Source organism: Adelges cooleyi, unplaced genomic scaffold (assembly GCF_023614345.1).
Source record: "Adelges cooleyi isolate 19-005CV unplaced genomic scaffold, UGA_ACOO_1.1 ACOO_flye_CR_arks_rails_tigmint_CR_PRNA_247, whole genome shotgun sequence".
Classification (NCBI taxonomy): domain Eukaryota; kingdom Metazoa; phylum Arthropoda; class Insecta; order Hemiptera; family Adelgidae; genus Adelges; species Adelges cooleyi.
In genome coordinates, this window is record NW_026095912.1 from 5,567,187 (window position 1) to 5,587,808 (window position 20,622).

The 20,622-nt window shown below is 29.3% G+C and overlaps 3 protein-coding genes across 3 annotated transcripts; 2 read left to right on the forward strand and 1 right to left on the reverse strand.

Annotated features, from left to right (window-relative positions):
• The first annotated feature begins 98 nt into the window (after positions 1-98).
• On the forward strand, positions 99-4,986 carry LOC126837137 (legumain-like). The gene is made up of 12 exons (XM_050570956.1): positions 99-241; positions 479-612; positions 970-1,067; positions 1,241-1,322; positions 1,789-1,874; positions 2,208-2,346; positions 2,436-2,505; positions 2,583-2,710; positions 3,356-3,556; positions 3,668-3,781; positions 4,480-4,665; positions 4,760-4,986. The coding sequence occupies exons 1-12, from the start codon at positions 229-231 to the stop codon at positions 4,862-4,864; spliced, it is 1,356 nt and encodes a 451-aa protein (XP_050426913.1). The 5' UTR covers positions 99-228; the 3' UTR covers positions 4,865-4,986.
• Positions 4,987-6,698: 1,712 nt separating this feature from the next.
• LOC126837139 (legumain-like) lies at positions 6,699-11,614 on the forward strand. The gene is made up of 12 exons (XM_050570958.1): positions 6,699-6,811; positions 7,050-7,183; positions 7,572-7,669; positions 7,847-7,928; positions 8,371-8,456; positions 8,696-8,834; positions 8,924-8,993; positions 9,070-9,197; positions 9,867-10,064; positions 10,176-10,289; positions 11,108-11,293; positions 11,389-11,614. The coding sequence occupies exons 1-12, from the start codon at positions 6,808-6,810 to the stop codon at positions 11,491-11,493; spliced, it is 1,344 nt and encodes a 447-aa protein (XP_050426915.1). The 5' UTR covers positions 6,699-6,807; the 3' UTR covers positions 11,494-11,614.
• Positions 11,615-13,739: 2,125 nt separating this feature from the next.
• On the reverse strand, positions 13,740-14,180 carry LOC126837004 (uncharacterized). The gene has a single exon (XM_050570728.1). The coding sequence runs from the start codon at positions 14,178-14,180 to the stop codon at positions 13,740-13,742; it is 441 nt and encodes a 146-aa protein (XP_050426685.1).
• Between the last annotated feature and the right edge of the window lie 6,442 nt (positions 14,181-20,622).

The following is a 20,622-nucleotide window of genomic DNA, read 5'->3' on the forward strand; positions in this document are numbered from 1 at the left end:
TATGTATTAATGTGTTAAGTACCTATACTGTACACATTATACAGTCATTATCAACCTTCCCTCAATCTTCACTTTACCTAACTAATTACTTATATAAAGTATTGATCGACATATATGGTTTAGTAATTTGTATTCAGCGTCTTGATTCTAATATGCTTATTATTATACTGTTAAACGCACTACCTACTGTTTGTTATTTGCTTTCTACAAATAACAATTTTTCATAAGATGGGCGCAATGGGTAAGATTTAATAATATATTGAGTCAATTATCAGCTTCGATACTTTTTACATTTAAAATCAAAATATATTTTAATTTGTTAATTTGAACATTGCGTTTGACGCCACTGTTACAAAAAAGTAGTTTACTTGAATTTTTAGAGATAATAAATTCAATTAGAATAAAATCAATTTCACTCAGAGAGAAATTTTTATCTTTTATTATTTAATCATTCGGGTTATTAATATTTTTATTTTAGAATTTGGCAAAGTGGCGCTATTGTTAATGCTGGTAACAGTATCATATGGATACGCAGATGAAAATGGGAATTTGGGTAAAAAATTCGTCTTATTAGTAGCTGGATCAAATGGCTGGCACAACTATAGACATCAAGTAAGTAACAAAACTAAGATTCTGATAATTTTGATTTCTAATAAAATAAGAACTATTTGATTCCCATTTTAAAAATATTGTTATATATCACATCAGGATGGACGATACATTTGGTATTGTCATTATTTTAGCTTCGATGCAGATACCTTAATACTTTAATATTATTTATGTATCTTTGCGTTTTGAAACCACGATAAATATTCAATAAAATTATTAACTTTTACATAATGATCTACACATAAATCTACATTTTGTGACAAATAATTCCTTCTACGAAAATATTAATTGGGTATAACTTTTATTGTAATCAATTAGATTATACTAATTGATAATTAAAGTACATAATTTATTACATAGGCAGATGTTTCACACGCGTACCAATTAGTCAGAGGAAACGGAATACCAGCTGAAAACATCATTGTGATGATGTATGACGACGTTGCAAACCATACAAGGTAAAAATGTAAAGTTGATTTTTGTAAGTTATCAACATTTTGTGTAGTTTATAAGTACACTAAATCGAGCCAACGCATGCCACGAGATGACTAATTGCATATACATTTCAAAACTACGTTGTTATATTGTTAGGTTATTAATTTGTTTTTAATGTCTTTTGTATTTAAATTAGTAATCCAACTCCTGGAACGCTGATCAACCGCCCTGACGGCTCCGATGTATACAAAGGTATTAAAATCGATTATTGGGGTGATGTAAGTACAACTTCATACGATTAACTATTATTATATAATCGTTTAGTAGTATTTCATTTTATGATAGAAAACTTGATACTTATATTGCACACAAAAGGGTTCTGAATTTGTTATTGAAAAACCAAGCACAGTTTTAAGTTGGCTGTCTAGTGCCATTAAGTATATATTATATTGACAAAATTAGGAAATATCGATGAGAGAGTTTTGTTCATATTTGCTTATAGCAAAAACCATTGGCATATTATGATTTGATCTTATATTACACTATAAATATCAAAATATTTAAACAGTAAAACGTCATTTTTTTTTTTCTTTGGGTTTTAGAAAAATATTACTTAATCACATATATTAAATTTCATAATATTACATTAGAAGTCTTATTAAAAACCAATATATATTTCTTAATCATAAAGTAATTACTAAGTTCTAATAATGCTCGTTTTTCTCATTTGCATGCCATTTGAAGGACGTCAACACAGACGTATTTTTTAGTGTTCTCAAAGGAAACAAAGGCGGCGTAAAAGGAGTGGGGTCGGGCAGAGTAATCGAAAGGTATATTTTAAAATAAGTTTATAGTAGTGAAAACTTAAAGTGGATATAAATCATTTTAATATAATTTTACAAGAAAACAAAATAAATAATTCACGTAATACATTCTCGTGGTGATATTTATTAGTATTTCGATAATTAAAAAAAAAATTGTAAATAAAATAGATCCTTAGAAATGAATTTCAATTGCAAAAGTCTATACAAATAAAATAGCTTTTTGGGATGCAAAAATATTATTTTAATTCCATTTGATTTTATTACCACTTTAGTATATTTTACATTTTTCAAAATAATTTATGTTATAATTTATACTTTTTAACGCGTTTGTTACTCAAGCGGTCCTCATGACAACATTTTCATCTATTATGCTGACCACGGGTCTACCGGATTTGTGTGCTTTCCGAACGAATTATTGTATGCTGACCAACTGATCAAGGCGTTAAATGAAATGTATATTAGACGAAAATACAAAAAAGTAAAATAATATATACATAAATATCAAAATGATATTTTATCTTGTCTTGATCATCGTCAACACCTAACTGATAATTATTTATTCATTAGATGTTGTTATACATAGAGGCCTGTGAATCTGGTTCTATGTTCGACGGGCTTCTAGCGGAAGATAAAGCAAGTAAGATATACAACATATATATGATTTAATCACTTTATATGACGTCCATTTTTGTTTTATTTGTTGTTTGTTCATAGTTTTAGCAGTAACTGCCTCTGGACCTAGAGAGTCCTCTTGGGCATGTTACTGTGAAGAAGATTCTAGTGGATACGACACGTGTCTCGGAGACCTGTTTAGTGTTACTTGGATGGAAGACTTGGATAATGTAACTGACTAAAAATTCATACATGATCACATTTTCCCTTTCATCGCCAATTTAAAATTTAAACACTCTTAAAATAGATATTCAACAGACTATACCGTTGATATTTTAAGACTCAAAATCAATTTACCAAGTGTTTTTTTCAATTACTCTCTTTTAATTAATTTTTAATTTTAAACACAAAGTAGGTAATTATTTAGAATGAAAAAGGCCATTATATTAAAAATATGGTAATTGTTTTAAAATATAATGGAGGTAGGTAAAAGAATTATTTTTAAAAAAGTTAAATTAAAATAATTTAAAATGAACGAAGTCATATCGCACATAAAATTGAAATGTGTCTTTTTGTTTCAAATCTGATCAAAAAAATGTCTCAAACTATTTCATAATTATAACTGGAAATGCTGGTGGCTTTTTTGTTAACAATACTATTTCACAAATTATTATGTATGCTGTAAAGCACTTAAAACCGCAAAAAAAAACACCTTTAAAATCGATGATCTTTTATTAAATGGAATTTAAATAATAACTCGTTTAGTTACAGGCTAACAATGGAAACACAGTTAGAATAATTTTACAGCGTTACTAGATTTTGATAAATATCTAGTTACTGGCCAGCTTTAATTATATAATGATTAATTTTTTTAGCATACTGTAGCAGACGATTCAAGATCGGTATTCAACCAATTCCAAAAGGTTAGGACTGCCGTACAGTATAGTAACGTTATGGTGTATGGCGACTTCCATGTGGGCCATAATAAACTGTATTCATTTGTTGGTCATCCCGCAAATAATGTAAATTTAGGAAAATCACCGGACAAGTATTCGCCTAAAACTTACCAGAGCAGGGTGAGTTTGATCTTAAAACTATTTTGTTGATTTGCTAACTTAGTCGAACTTAGCTATTTATAAAATGTCACCCTTTTCTCTCCAAAATGACGTTTATTATTTCTTTTAAAGTCTGTCGTGTCCAGTCGAGACATATATGAAAAATCTATCAGTGCTGAAATATCGTTGACTACCGACTTGATCAAACAAAAACTTCTGGAGGAAGAATTGCATCTTTACAGCAAAGTAAGTATTTTTTTATCATGTTCCGATGTTCATAATAGTGATTAAGAGTTTTCATATTAAAATAAAAACACCGTTTTATAGCCAAATCGTATGCTCTCACAATAAACATTCAGAGTTTTTACATTTAAAGATAAAACCGTTTAGTTTAATATGTTTAAGACAAACGAATATGAATAACTTTCAACCTTCAAGTATCTGTAACTCAGCTGAATTTTGTATCTAGTAACGGGCAACATTATCGATCTTTGACGGTTGAGAGAATTCATATTAATGATTATCGCCAAATCGTGTCCTTTCAAAATAAACATCATACATTATCATAATTTATCAGCTAAATAAAACCATACTTAAGAGAATGTCATACCTTTCAAAAATAATCATAAAAACGTGTTTTAGAAAAAACGTTTGAATTAAAGCTAAATGGTCATAGAAAAAAAATATATACCGGTAATTTGAGAACTTTAACTAGGATCTCTCGTCGTTTTTTAGAACACTTAATTTACCTTAAATACAAGCACTTAAAAAATTAAATATATATAAAAAAAAACTGTTTTCGTATGACATTATCTTTATAAACGGGGTAACTCAACAAACCTGCATGGGTTCTCGCTTATATGACATGAGTTTGCTTCTTAAGGCTTCTGAGCTGTAATAACTGTATTGATTAATTGTATAATATTGTGTTAATCGCCAAATAGACTAAAACATTTATCAACCACGTTCTTCGAACAATCTATACAAAATTGATAAGTGAAATACCGAAAATTGCTGCCGAAATTGGTGAATATGATAATACCGCCCCGTTGCAACTTACCATGAACGCATTCCCATGCTACAGAAATATACTGGATAATATTTCCGAAAAGTGTTTTTCAATACCCAAGGTAATACTGAATATATATGTTGAGTTCGTTCAAACGTTACACAGAAATTAATTTTTTTCGTGATTTGTTTCTAATTTATTTTACTCGATTTCAGAATTCGTACGCTTTGGATAAATTGGCTTTCTTGGCAAATATTTGTATCGTCGATAACAGTTTAGACAAAAAGCTGTTAGAGTTTGTAGACAATATATGCGTCTGATCAAAAATATCTTCTTATACAATATGATACAGCGTTTAATATGTAGTTTATATGTATTATTTGCAATTTGAAATGGAAACATAATTAGATAATAAAATAAAATTTGCAATAATAATTGTAAATTAAGATTGTTTTTATTTAATAATTTGAATACCTACCTAGACCAACTATACTGTTAAAAAAAACGTTAAAACTTATAAAACTTAATGTTAGACTACGAATTAAATAAAATATTACACGTGGTTAGTCTTTTTTGTTACATTATTTTTTTGTTCTATTAAATAAAGGCAAATTAAAAGACGTGGGGAATTTAGTACTTCCTATATAACTCATCGACTATTGTGGTTACGAAAGAGCCATATTATTACTTAAAGAGTACCAAAAGTTGCATTAGTCAATACTGGCTAAAACCTCTTAATCATTTTGATGTAAAAATTAAAAAATAAGGCATTAAAACTAATTTAAAAAAAGTAAATTTTGGAAATATTTTCCTTTAATTTTACAAAAGGTTGCAGAACAACTTAATCTCGATTTGTATTTGTGAAACTTTATTTAATTATACTAAAATGGGACTGTGATATTTACACTTAATATTGAAAGTTCTATTTAGGTATTTTCACTCCCTCCTTTTTCCGCTGGGTTTTGACACTTAAGATACATTTACATCAACCAAATGTGAATGATAGGGACAGCCTAAATAATTTTTAAGCAACTAGTTTCTTTGATTAAATTCGTTATTAGCCCTTGGAAACTGCACATCTACATTCCATCTATTTTAGGTACACTACAAATGACATTTGAGTCCTTATATAGTTATGATATTTCACGTACAGAAGGTATACAATATTGAACATCCAACATTAAAATGTTTTCCTAAAAATAATTTTTGTATCAATAAATGTATGTGTTTGTTTAAAACCGGGTACTCTTTGATTTAAGAGAGGCCAGATATTGATAACATTTTTCGGACGTATTTTTAAAATGATTGATTATCTTAATAACTTAATACTTACGTATCTAAACGTTTTTCTATAAAAAATAAATAGAGGTGTATGCTACATAATGTCAATAGCACCGAGTGCTTGTTAAATAATGAAAATCAGTACTAATGTAGGAGGTATACCAATAGCTAACACAATATTGTCACTTGTTGGTAATTTCTATTCGCAATGTTTTTTTTTCAATTTTATAATTTTATTACATATGTGTTGATTAATTTAATATAAGGGACGTTAATTATTGGAAAATATTAGTCTACGCCCAGAAGAAATGGGAGTAGCCGCAAGGCGTGTAAATAGTGTAAATAATTGTCAATTAGTAGATTTTTTTTTTGGCTATTTTAAGATACATAAAATAACTAAAACTCTTAAGAAAATCTTAGCTTGCTTATAAGAATATTATAAACAAATATGCATTGCCTATTGCCTATTCAGTATATTCTTATTATATTAATTATTTATTATATATGAATAAAATTTATAATAAAGGCTATAAAAAAAAAAATTATATATGAATAGTTTTGTATGAAAGCGATTTCATCACACTTAGTTAACCATTCCTAAATATCTGTATCCTTTCCTTACCTTACTTGTTCCTAACTGGTATACCCTGACTTGCCTGTATCTTTATTTATATTTTAATTGTTAAAAAAATATTAATTTTGTTTACCAAGCCATACAAAGTTTCGTAGAATAATTATACACCTAGTTATACTAAATATATTAAAATCTTCGGTTAACTTATAGAACGTGTAATAAATAGTGTCAAGTGGGTTGTTATGATAAACCATGTATTAACCAAGTACCTTTCTATTGTTATTATCAACCTATATGTTGTAATAATTTGTGTTCAGTGTCTCGATTCTAATATGTTTATTAGTATACTGTAAAACGCACTCCTGTTTGTTTGTGTTTTTCTTTCTACAAAAAACCATTTTTAGTAACATGGGTAAGATTTTATAATATATTGAGTCAATTATCAGCTTCTATACTTTTTACATTTAAAATCAAAATATATTTTAATTTGTTAATTTAAGCATTGCGTTTGACGACGCTGTTATATAAAAAGTAGTTAAACTGGATTTATAGAGAAAATCAATTCAACTAGAATAAAATAAATTTCACTCAAAGAGAAATTGTTATGTTTTATTATTTAATCATTCGGCTTATTATTATTTTTATTTTAGGATTCGGCAAAGTGGCACTATTGTTAATGCTGGTAACAGTATCATATGGATACGCAGATGGATATCTGAATTTGGGTAAAAAATTCGTCTTATTAGTTGCTGGATCAAATGGCTGGCGTAACTATAGACATCAAGTAAGTAACAATGCTAAGATTCTGATAATTTTGATTTCTTATAAAATAAGAACTACTTGATTGGCATTTTAAAATTATGGTTTTATATCACAGGATGGGCGATATAATATTTTATATTATCATTTTTGTTTATACTCAGTACTATTCATTTACGCGTTTTGAAACCACAAATAATATTCAACACATAAATCATTAACTTCTATAGAGCTAATATTTTATGTTTTATTTAAGTGTGTAACATGCGTTATCTACACATTTTGTATACATTATATTGTTTTTTTTTAACAAATAAAGACAAATAATGCGAAAAAATCAATAGTGTATTACGTTTATTGCACTCAAATATATTATATTTATTGATATTTACAGTATATAATTTGTTACATAGGCAGATGTTTCACACGCTTACCAAATAGTCAGAGGAAACAGAATACCAGCTGAAAACATCATTGTGATGATGTATGACGACGTTGCAAACCATACAAGGTAAACATGTAAAAATAATTTTTGTAAGCTATCAACATTTTGTGTAGTTTATATCATGTACACTAAAATTGAACCAATGCATGCCACAAGTCGACTAATTGCATATACATTTCAAAACTACGTTGTTATATTGTTAGGTTATTAATTTGTTTTTAATGTCTTTTGTATTTAAATTAGTAATCCAACTCCTGGAACGCTGATCAACCGCCCTGACGGCTCCGATGTATACAAAGGTATTAAAATCGATTATTGGGGTGATGTAAGTACAACTTCATACGATTAAAAATTATTATAAAATATTTTGGTAATATTTCATTTAATGGTCGACAACTTGATAATAATATTGCACACAAAAGGTCAGGAATTTGTTATTGAAATACCAAGCGCAGTCATTAGTTGGCTGTCTAGTGTCATTATGGGTATTATGGTTTTTGCTTATAGCAAAAACCTTTGTCATTTAATTTTTTGATCATTTATCACACTATAAATATCAAAATATTCAAAAAGTTAAACGTCTTTGGTTTTTAGAAAAATATTACTTTATAAAATATATTCAATTTTATAACATTACATTAAATGTCTTATTAAAAACCAATATAATATATTGGTTTTAAAAAATATATATTATATTTCTTTAACATAAAAAAATGAATTTAAAATTCTAATAATGCTTGTTTTTCTTATTTACATGCCATTTGCAGGACGTCAACACTGCCGTATTTTTTAGTGTTCTCAAAGGGAACAAAAGCGGAGTAAAAGGAGTGGGGTCGGGCAGAGTAATCGAAAGGTATAAATGTTAATAAAAGTTTTAAGTAGTGAACATTTAAAGTGGATATAAACAATTGTATATAAGAAAACAAAAAAATAATTCATGCAATGCATTCTCGTGGTGATATTTATTATAGTATTTTGAACATTAAAAATAAAAACTTATAAAACAAAATATATACTTAGGAATGGTTTCCACGACCCACGTCGCCAATTTATATAGTAACTTATATTTTTTTAACACGTTTGTTACTCAAGCGGTCCTCATGACAACATTTTCATATTTTATACTGACCACGGATCTACTGGATTTGTGTGCTTTCCGAACGACTTGTTGTATGCTGATCAACTTATCAAGGCGTTAAATGAAATGTATATTAGACAAAAATACAAAAAAGTAAAATAATATATACATAAATATCAAAATGATATTTTATCTTGTCTTGATCATCGTCAACACCTAACTGATGATTATTTATTCATTAGATGTTGTTATACATAGAGGCCTGTGAATCTGGTTCTATGTTCGACGGCCTTTTAGCGGAAGATAAAGCAAGTAAGATATACAACATATATGTGATTTAATCACTTTATTTGACGTCCATTTTTTATTCATTGTTGTTTGTTCATAGTTTTGGCAGTAACTGCTTCTGGGCCAAGAGAGCTCTCTTGGGCATGTTATTGTGGACAACAATCTGGACTATACCACACGTGTCTCGGAGACCTGTTTAGTGTTACTTGGATGGAAGACTTAGATAATGTAACTAATTAAAAATCCCTAATTTTTTTTTCGTCACATTTTTATCTATCTTCACCAATTTTAAAAAAATTAACACTTACCGTTGATATTTTGAGAGACAAAAAAGTTAAATCGTAATTAAATGTTACCAAATTTATTTCCAAAAGAACTACTATACTCTCTTTTAATTAATTTTAATATACATTTAATACTTTTAGGTAAGTATTTAAAATTAAAATATTTTTTGTCTCCAAATTTTGACACCGTATTTAAGTAGGCCAATTTAAATATATTGGTGATTGTTTTAAAAATATTGGAGCTAGGTAAAAGAGTAATTATAACTGAAAATGTGAATTTGTTTATACCATAGTAGAAAATATTTGTGGTAATTTTGCATTGATATGGCGGCTTTTCTGTTAAAGCGAGTAGCAATATTATCTTACAAATTATTATGGACACTGTAAAGCACTAAACCCCCCCCCCCCCAAAAAAAAAAAAAAAATAAAAACCTATAAAATCGATGTGATGCTATATTTTACTAAATGTAATTTAAATAATAACTCGTTCAGTTACAAGCTAATAATGGAAACACAGTTAGATTAACTTTATAGCGTTACTAGATTTTGATATATTTATTAACATTTAGTTACTGACGAGCTTTAATTATTTAATGATAAATTTATTGAGCAGACTATAGCGGACGCTTCAAAATCGGTATTCAACCAATTTCAAACGGTTAGGACAGCCGTAAACCGTAGTAACGTTATGGTATATGGCGACTTCTTTGTGGGCCATAGTAAACTGTATTCATTTATTGGTCGTTCCGCAAATAAAGTAAACTTAGAAAAATCACCGGCCAAGTATTCGCCTAAAACGTACCAGAGCGGGGTGAGTTTGATCTTAAACATATTTTGTAGATTTGCTAATATAGTTGAGCTTAGCTATTTATAAAATGTCACCCTTTTGGCACCAAAATGACCTTTGTTATTACTTTTAAAGTCTATTGTGTCCAGTCGAGACGTATGGGAAAAATCTGTCCGAGATGACCTAGCGTCGACCACCGACTTGAACAAACAAAAACTTCTGAAGGAAGAATTGCATCTTTACAGCAAAGTAAGCCTATTTATTATGTTTGTAACAGTGATCAAGTGTTTTTACATCTAAAAAAACCGTTATTTTAGCCAAATCGTATACTTTCAAAATAAACAATCGTACAGTATCCTAATTTATCTGTTATATAAAACACATTTAAAAGGATGTCATATCCTTCAAAAATAACCGTATAACTTGTTTATGGATAAGCGTGTGTATCCAAGTGTAATGGTCATAGAAAAAAAATTGATACCGTTAAAATGAGAAGAACTTAACAAGATTTTTTCGTCGGTATTAATTAGTTAATCATCGGAAAATTAAATTTTACTTTAAAACATACACTTAAAAAAGTAAAAACATATCAGAAATAAAATTGTGAATGTTGGATAAATAATATTAAAAAAGCCGACGAGAAACCCAACAATAAGTTCTTATTATTTTAATATCTAAACAAAATATGTCTACGATTACTATTTAGTCAATAATAGAAAATACACCTAGCAGTGTTTAGATTGTAAAATTTTGTTGATCACTGTCAAAGATTTTATTGTGATAGTCCGAAAATTAAATTAATTAGCAAAAAAAGTTCTAATTAATAAACTAAAAATTACACATTACAGCTCAAGCTTTGAATTAAGATTCCATTTAGATAAAAAATTGCCCATACCCAAATCTTTAATAAATAGGGGGGTATGACGTCCTCTTTCTAAAATTCAATAGGGTAACTCATCAAACCTGCATGGGTTCTTACTTATATGACATGAGTTGGCTCCTTAAGGCTTCCGGACTGTAATAACTGTACTAATTAATTGTATAATATTGTATTATTCATCAAACAGACTAAGACATTTATCGACCACGTTCTTCGAACAATTTATACAAAGTTGATAAGTGAAGCACCGGAACTTGCTGCCGAAATTGGTGAATATGAAAATACCGCGCCGTTGCAACTTACTATAAATGCATTCCCATGCTACAGAAATATATTGGATAATATTTCCAAAAAGTGTTTTTCAATACCCAAGGTAATACTGAATATATATGTGGAGTTCGTTCAAACGTTATACAGAAATTAATTTTTATTGTGATTTGTGTACAATTTATTTTTACTCGGTTTCAGAATACGTACGCTTTGGACAAATTGACTTTCTTGGCAAATATTTGTATCGTCGACAACAGTTTAGACAAAAAGCTATTGGAGTTTGTAGACATTATATGCGCTTGATCAATAATCCCAAAATAAATTTTTTAACATATTGATACAACATTTAATAAGTAGGTTATTTGCAATTTAAAATGGAAACATAATTAGGTGATAAAATAAAATTTGCATACATTATTATAAATTAAGATTGTTTTTATTTAATAATTTTAATATCTACCTAGTCCAACTATATTGTTAAAAAAAGCCACTACAGGGGGGTTCAGGACATAGTGGGGACGCGGAGGTCAATTTTTTTTTACTCGGTTTCAGAATACGTACGCTTTGGACAAATTGACGTTCCTGACAAATATTTGTATCGTCGACAATAGTTTAGACAAAAAGCTGCTAGAGTTTGTAGAGAATACATGCGCTTGGTCTAAAATCCCAAAATGATTTTTCAAACATTATGATAGTACTTCCTCTAACTTGTCGACTTTTGTGGTTACAAAAGGACCACATTTTTACTTAAAAAATACCCAATGAAAATATTTAGCTGTATTAATCATTATTGGCTGATAATTATGTATTTTTTTATGTAAAAATAAAAAAATATCGCATAAAAACTAAATTTTAAGAAGTAAATTTAAGAAATGTTTTACTATTATTTTTTAACAGGTTGTGGGAACCACTTACTACCATTTTGTATTTAATTATACTAAAACCAGACTACGTTATTTACACTTAATAATAAATATTCTATTCAGGTATTCTTTTCTCCTCGTTTTCCGATATTATAAACCAAATTAGTTCTTGGTCCTTGGAAACCCTGGGTTATCCTTGGTAAATATATTTTTTAGTAATACTATATATTCACATACGTATTTAAAGAATTGCGTTATTAATATTCTTACTTCAATAATATAAAAAATCATTAATAATACTAAAATAATTAATAATACTTTAAATATTCAACCAAACTAAAAAGAAAAAAATACTACACTGATTATTATCCGCTTCAATCGCCATCAAATGAATAAAAAAAAATCGTCTCAACTTACTTGACTGCTCCGGTGTTGGAGGCCATTAGTAATATTTTATATAAGCAAACTTTATAGTCATCACAACGGTAAGTTCATTACATCTAAATACACCCTTTGAAACTAACAAGATTATCAGATATTATGTACTACTTCATTTAAAATAAACTGAAATCTACCCATGGAAATAACAAAAAAAAAACACTGTCATAAACCGTTCAATGAGACAGACACATCTCGCACCCCTGGATTATTTTTGCAGAGGCTGACAAGAGTGAAATTTTGTTTTGTCCCAGAGAAGAGTCAACCCTCATTTATTGAAAAACTAATAAAAATTTTAATCATCATACGATATAGTAACTTTTAAACGAACCGTCTATTTGTAACATTTGTCATGTTTACATTTTTGACAGGTTCATTCAGTACAAATAATTATTTAAAAATACAAATTTTTAAGCGTTGTTGCGTTAATAAAATGTAATGTTCATAAAAATGTTTATGATTGTAATAAAAAAAATTAACAAACATTTTAATTTTTATGGTCGAATAAACGTATTTGTACCTGCATGTGAGGTATTGCTCAAATCCGGAGTAATAAAAATGTAATTTTGTTATTTAAAAAGTCAGGTATATCACACGTTTTATAAAATGTTGATTGTGTTCATGTTTTTTATGTAATCTTAATCAGTGATGTGTGTTGATCACTAATTTTGATTAGAGACGTTAGGGATCAGAAAAAATTGCTATAAAGTTAAGTAAAGTTTAAGTGTTACCCATATAACGGCTTGCGTACAAGTCCACAACACGGGATATATTTTATGTCCACGGGAGGATATAAAGATATGTTGACTGATCAGCAAGTGGACCAAACCCATACCAGAGTATTTTGCAATTCCAAAAATCTAGTCTACTTAAAGTCTTGGTTTTTAGTATCGAAATGTGCTTACAAAATAATATATTGACATACACAAATAACACATCATATTTAAAATAAAATAAATGTTTTTTGAAAGTTACTAATTCTTCCAACGAGCAAAAAAATAAAACAAAAACCAATACCTTCTCAGCTTCACAACGAAGTAAAAATAAAATCAAATAACTTGTTCGAAGTATGAAATCAGTTTTATTCACATATAAATTAATTAGAGAGATCGCTACGATAAACAGGTATACCTATGTATAAATTGACAGCGTACGAATAATTTAACTCAAAATTATACTATAAAGTTTCAAATAATTAATTATTTACGGTTTAAGAAAGCGATATTAATAATTTAGTTGTGATATCAACTAATGTAGTCTTTGTAATTCTTTAATAGTAAGCAGGGCGAAAGTGATCTGATCCCGGACATTAGCTTCTCTGTTTTGTAATTGTTTTATGCGAGCCCTTAATACTTTGTTGCGGTTCTGAATAAAAGACATCGCTTCGGATTGAGTAAATTCCAGATAATGTCCCAAACCAACACATACCAAAAAAAATTGTGGTACAGTGTTTGCTTGCATGTAAACATCACAGCCAATGTTTATCTGGGCGTTTAACGATTTGCCTGTCTCCTCAGATACCAATTGACTCATTGTCCGTATCGAGTTGTATATGTCTTCCAACTTCATAATTTGCTCATTTGCCTTTTCTAAAGCCACATGTAAATTCTTCAGGTTTTCCTTAAGTACGTCGTTGATGAACATCTCAAACTTGGCCACCTTTTGTTCCAATGTTTCCCCAAACGGCATAATTGTTACGAACAGCTTTATACCTAGAAATATAATTTACACATAGGTTTGAATACAGCTCTATAGCTACTCGTTGAATTACAATTTCCAGTCTTTAAAGTCTATAACATGTCATTTTATTTATATAATATTACTTATTAGATTGATCCCTAATAATAATAATTTAATAATATTTAAGAAAAGTTGATAAAAAAAAAATTGGTACTTTCGTTTTTAATATAATCTTAAATACGAATAGATTATTGTAGGTCGATAGGAAATTTTAATTTCTTTTAGAGAAAATAGTAGTATTATATTTGTCGGAAAACGGACAAAAAGTGATAAGTGGCTTAAGTCATTTTAACGAAAAACGAAGACGCCCTAATTTTCATCCGAATTAAATTTCATCTAGCTTAACTTATAAAATAAACCAGGCCTGATTCGACTTATGTCTAATTAAAAAATCTCCCAAATTTACCTGGTCTGAATACAAATTGATTATATTCCATAAACAAAATCACATTAACTTTGAATCATGGTTTAAAACCATAAATTAAACAATGTTTAAGTTTTAGATAGTGGTGTTCTTTGATTTGTTTGTATAAATAAATAGTGTAGGGAGTGGTCAGTAATAGCTAGTGGTTAGTGTATTATTAATTAATTATGTTTATTAATGAATTAATGATAGAGTAGATCGATGTAGGTTATAGGTAATAAAATATATACACTCGAATCCTTTCTTACAAAACAAAATTATAAATTTAGGAATAGAACGTCTGTAGTTAAACGAAAGACTAATGATAATTTACATACAAGGCTCAACAAACCGATTTTAAGAGAGCTTTCTAAATAAAATGTTTCAATGAATTTATAAATTTCAAGAGAAATATAATTATTAACCAACCTTTTTTTCTACAACACCGAAAAATTTAGACGAAACTTTTCAGCAAATAAATGGGAAGGATAATGCACACATTATAAAAGCATTGTCCAACCCATCCGCCAGTACGATTTTATAAAATTGGTTTGAACGGGATCTCCCCATACCGTAATCCCTATTTTTTTTCGCTCAGAAATTAAATGTTTTTATGCATTCAGGCGTGGTAACGGAGCGACCTAGGGTCGGTACAGTTTCCACCCCTCTAATCCGATTGGCTCCCAGCTCGTCTCGTTAGTATCGCATCACTTTGGAAAATAAATATTGAGTTTTATGGTAGTTTCGAAACAAGTTATTGTGATAAAATCAACTACATTGGCACATGTTATGCAATAAAAAACGTTTTGTTTCCCTTATTCCCAACAGTCGTTGGCTTATCAACAGTGGCAATTATTTCGGACCAAAAAACCCGACAACAATAGATGGTCCATTTAGCCACCCATACTTAAAAACAAATTTTCTGTTTTGTCCAGCGTAGTCAACTGTGTAATCCTGTCATTTAATACGCTAGCCTACTCTTAGCTCTGCTCTTGGGGTGTTTCCGATGTAGCTAAAAAAAATTACTTACATAAGGAAGGTGTTTATTTTCGTTTTACAACCGCTAACGAACAGCTGTACATAATTATAGTCGTCCGAAAAGAGATTGGCAAACGAACACCGACGAGAATCGACTGACAGAACCCCAAGGGTTCATTGAAGGGTCCCACTTCTGAGAGTGAACCTTGGGGTGTAGGGGACTTGGTACTGGGGTAGATGAATATTGTATGTTGAAACAACAATACAAGTACAATAAAGCAACGCTTACACGCATACTGCGCGCACAATATAATACAATGTGACCGTATCTCCGGACTTCTTTGATATTTACTGACAATAGAGGGTCTTTTTTTTTTCCAAACCGGACACATAATAACAGGGTAGCGTATGAACCGCGCACAGCTGTCGAATTTCGACCGAGGGTGCACCATTTAGATTAAAAAATACAATGCACCGACCCTATTTGACACCAAATTCGAACAGCTGCCGGGACGAGAAATAATAATTTACCTCATACCGCTAGGCATGAATATGGATAAACGTTGTTTAGAATATGTAATGTATTTTCTTGGTCGGCTTGGTCTGTATGGATATCTATACTATTCGATACACATCGGACCTTACCGGTAGTACAACAGTTTAATGGATTTATACGAAAAACGACCATCTCTCAACGAGATAATAATTCTGAGCTCGAATTCAAACTGAAAGAACTAGTACACCTCTGACCTCATACAATATATATTTTATAACACACCTACGAGCGAATTTATGAGGATAGCTATGTACATTATCACTGCAGTTAAAACTACATTGAACAACAAGTAACGACATATCCGTGACAAATTATAACGTGATGGTCGCTAAGTGTAATTTGTACTTTAGAAAACTATTCAGTCTACACAAGGGTATGGTTTGGCATAGTACAGCTACAGGTGACACATACACCAAATGTTTGCATTAGGCTCCACCGCAAGTATTCTTACTTACAACCGAAAAAATTTGAAACAAACAAATACTTCTGAAAATCGAATGGCCTTTCCAAAACTTTTAAAAAAAAAAAGTTAAATAACAGCGCAAAAAAAAATATGCCGTTGAGTTTCCAATGCGATCTAGGATGGTTAATATACCATCATGGAAACTCACCGGGAACCTAATTTTTTTTTTTGCTGTTAGGGAATGTTCTTAAAAATTCAACCAGTGGTAAAATATCAGGTACCTAAATAACCATCACGATATTAATGCAGAAAAAAGCTACTAGAAGGAAAAAGATAAGCCGTGAAAACAATTGATTAATTAAATAAAACTAATAATCAATCTAAGGGTTAAAGTAATATCAGGTACATGCATAATATACCTAATATCGGTATTAGGTATAATACCGATGATTTACATGATCATTCTGCGGTTATATATCATAAAATGAAAACTATTTAAAATAAACTTAGGCATTTTCCTACGCGCTATTCGATATTCCAGTTAAATGCCGAATAGATGACGAAACGACTTATAGAAATGCCGTGTGATCAAAGATATAGGCACAGCGGATCCGGGTAACTTTATTGTGTACTTCAAAATTTTAAAAATATAACAACCCCAGTCAAAAAGATTGAATAACACAGTTCTGGTCCACGGATCTTGTCGCCGTGTTGAAAATGCGCACTTTAAGCACTGCAATGTTTTATGAAATTGATTTTTGTATCCCGTGGTTAAAATGGCTCGCAGTACATGCGCATACATCGCTCCGCTCTCCCGCTTTAACACGACCTAGTAAAAACCGCTGGCCATATTTAATGCGTATAGTATTAACTTTAGGTTCTTCAGCAACAGTTCAGTTTGTACAACATACCTGCGTACGCGACGATACCATGGACGATTCTGATACAAAGGTGAGAATTCTAAGATTTAGTTGTACATTTACGACAAATTGTATCGTTTGAATATTCGTGTATTTAAGTACATAAATATGCCGTTTTTTTTATATAGGTATATTTTATACCTTTTTTTCCCTTTTGTATCGGACATACGTTGTACCTGACCCCAACCCCACCCTCATGTTATACCAAACGTTGTTGAATATATTTTTGTATGCTTTGTGTGTGAAATGCTTACATACAATTTATGCATTATATTCATAGTTAGATTAGATATTATTTAACATTAAGCAGACATGCTATCTATTAAATTGCTGTGATTAGTAAAATAACAAGTACTCGGCGTATGTCCATATTTAAAAATATGGGATTAATATAAACAATGTTAATGGAAATATTTTTTTTTTTAATCTTACTGGTATTCTGCTCAACACTGATACGGCCTATATTATTATTTCAATCTTCACTTAGGAATGCTGTGGATAATTATGTCAGTTAACTAGCTGCTAATAAACTCGTATGTTTGTCAATTATTGTTTGATAGCTACTAATTATTAGTATATAGTGTTGCGTAAAAGAAAGGTCTATATCTTTTTATGTTTTAATTTAAAATACAAAAACAAATGGGAGAAATATAGACTAGAAGACACAGTTTTATTTTCCACGCATTCCTCCTTAATTACAATACAACTTTACAAACTATAAATAATCTAATGAATCTATCTATCTATTTGCAATAAACTTTTTAAAAAGACAAAACAAATTCAAATTTCAAAAACCACATTGGTTTCATTATGGTTACGACCCGTATTTTTTATTAAAAAACCCTAAACAAGATTAAGCTTATGAAGTAATCGAATCATTTTTCTCCTATTAAATAATAACATAAAACTTTTTACAGTCCACACTCCACATAGATGTACTATTTTTCCCAAATACCAAAAATAAAATATTAATAAAAACGCTGTAATAACGCTATTATAACTTAAACTATTATCACGGCTTTAAAAAGAGGATTTTTATAAATCTGAGATTTATGAGGACCGTAAAAAGTTTTCTTTTGTACATTTTTTTTTTTGTTAAATCCTACCATAATCGCGGGACATAATTCACTTTTTTGTCCTTTGGGCTTTGAATTTTACCGCGTTAAGTAGCTAGTAAGAAGCTCAAATCTCATTACAAAAAATGTCAATGGGTATTAAAAAAATACAATTAGGTGGTGTTATTCAATAAAATGCTTTTCAGTGTTTTAATGAGGACTAGGGTCAATATACATTATTCTGTATGCTACTGTAGAACAAGTTTTTTGTTTGATTTTTAGGTTTTTTGCCAAACGTTTCAATCTCTAGAACTATTTGATTCCAAGTTTGGTTTTATCAATATTACTTAATAACCAAGTTCTTAATTAACTGTTGAGACATAACTTCAGATATCATTTTTAATTTTTTAACATTTTTTTATGTCCAAATCGAATAAGCTGAAAATGTTCGAATACACTTAAATTAGCTGTCCTGAAAAATTACATAGTTACACTTGAAACTTTTTGGACCCAAGCCCGCGCATTTGTCTTTTTTACCATAGTCATTTTTCACCTCCAAAATGACTTAAAGAAAAAATTCTACGCCTTATAGTAATTCTTAGTTTTTTTAATAACCGTCTGTAAAGTAAAGAGAAAGAAGAAATATTTAAAAATAAAGATAAAAATGTGTTACATTATATGCACATAATACTATTATCATTACATTATGCATAACATTTATTCTATAGTCAGCAGTAGGTAAATAGTAAATATAAATAATAGCAGGTATTATTTGCTGTAGCATATTTAAAGCAAAAAGAACCCACCAGAAACGACCAGAAACGTTAGGAAGGGCGCACTTTGAAATAATAATTCAAAGAAGGGACGCCATTAAATTGTTTTAATGAGAGTACTAAAATCTAAACAGGCTATTCATTATTTTCACTAAGCCATTTTCCCACAGTGCTTGTAGAAGTAAAATCTTATTTATAGGGCCGTATTTTGTTTGCGCTCTCGTGCACTAGTCAATCTAAATGTATACAATCGTTTTTAAAAGAAGAACTTATAAGACATTTTGGATATAAACTGTCGTTAGTTAGAGTCACCATACATATTAGATGCTCCATAAATAATTTGCTCGATTTGACAATTTTTTGCGCCAAATGTAGATGGATACGTTAATTTTTGTTTAACTTTAATAAACCCCAAAACTCCTGTTTTTCTTTAATAAAAAGAAAAATGAAATAAAGGTTTCAAAAAGAAAATTGAATTGCATTTTACAATAGTATTTCACTATATTATAATTATAAGCTAATATGGCCTATCTAAATTAATGCATTGAAAACAAAACGGATGTCATTATCTCCTTTTGAGGGATAGTTTTAGCAACTTTTTTTTTAACAAGTTTAAAACTAATTGATTTATAAAAGTATTCCTAGTAAAAGTATAGAAAAAGTTAGTAGTTATAGTAAATTTACTTTAAAAATATTTTTTTCATATTATTTTAGAGAAGAAACACTTTTAAATCATATCATTTGGGGGACCAAATTTTTTATTGTGTGTGACAGCTACCGAACTGGTTCTGGGTGTATTGCACAGCTATTATAGCGGACGGAAGTAATAGCGAGCATTTGTATAAATTATAACGATGTAGTATTCCCGTAGCTAGAATCGTTTTATGGGATAGATGGGAGAGCACTGCGGATATATTAATAATTTTGCTGTTGCCAATAATTCTCAAAATATTTAAGAAATATTTTTAAAACACTAATTTTATCAATAGGTACCTGGCAATAAATATGACTTTAAAATATACACCTATTTACAATAATTAAAAAAATGCTTAAAATTATAACACAATGTTATCATTTTAGAAAAACGGTGTGTTCGTTCTTTTTCGAACAAGTACTAAAATACATCTGAAGTCTAATAGCCGCAGATTTTCTCTGGCATATTATACAGTTATATTTTAAATCATCTTCCAAGTTATAAACACACACTTTTTTCGTATTTACAGTGTTTTGAACGTAAAATTAATTTTCTAAAATTTACAATAAACAATATTGTTTATTTTGTTTTCTTTGCTGTATTCAGATT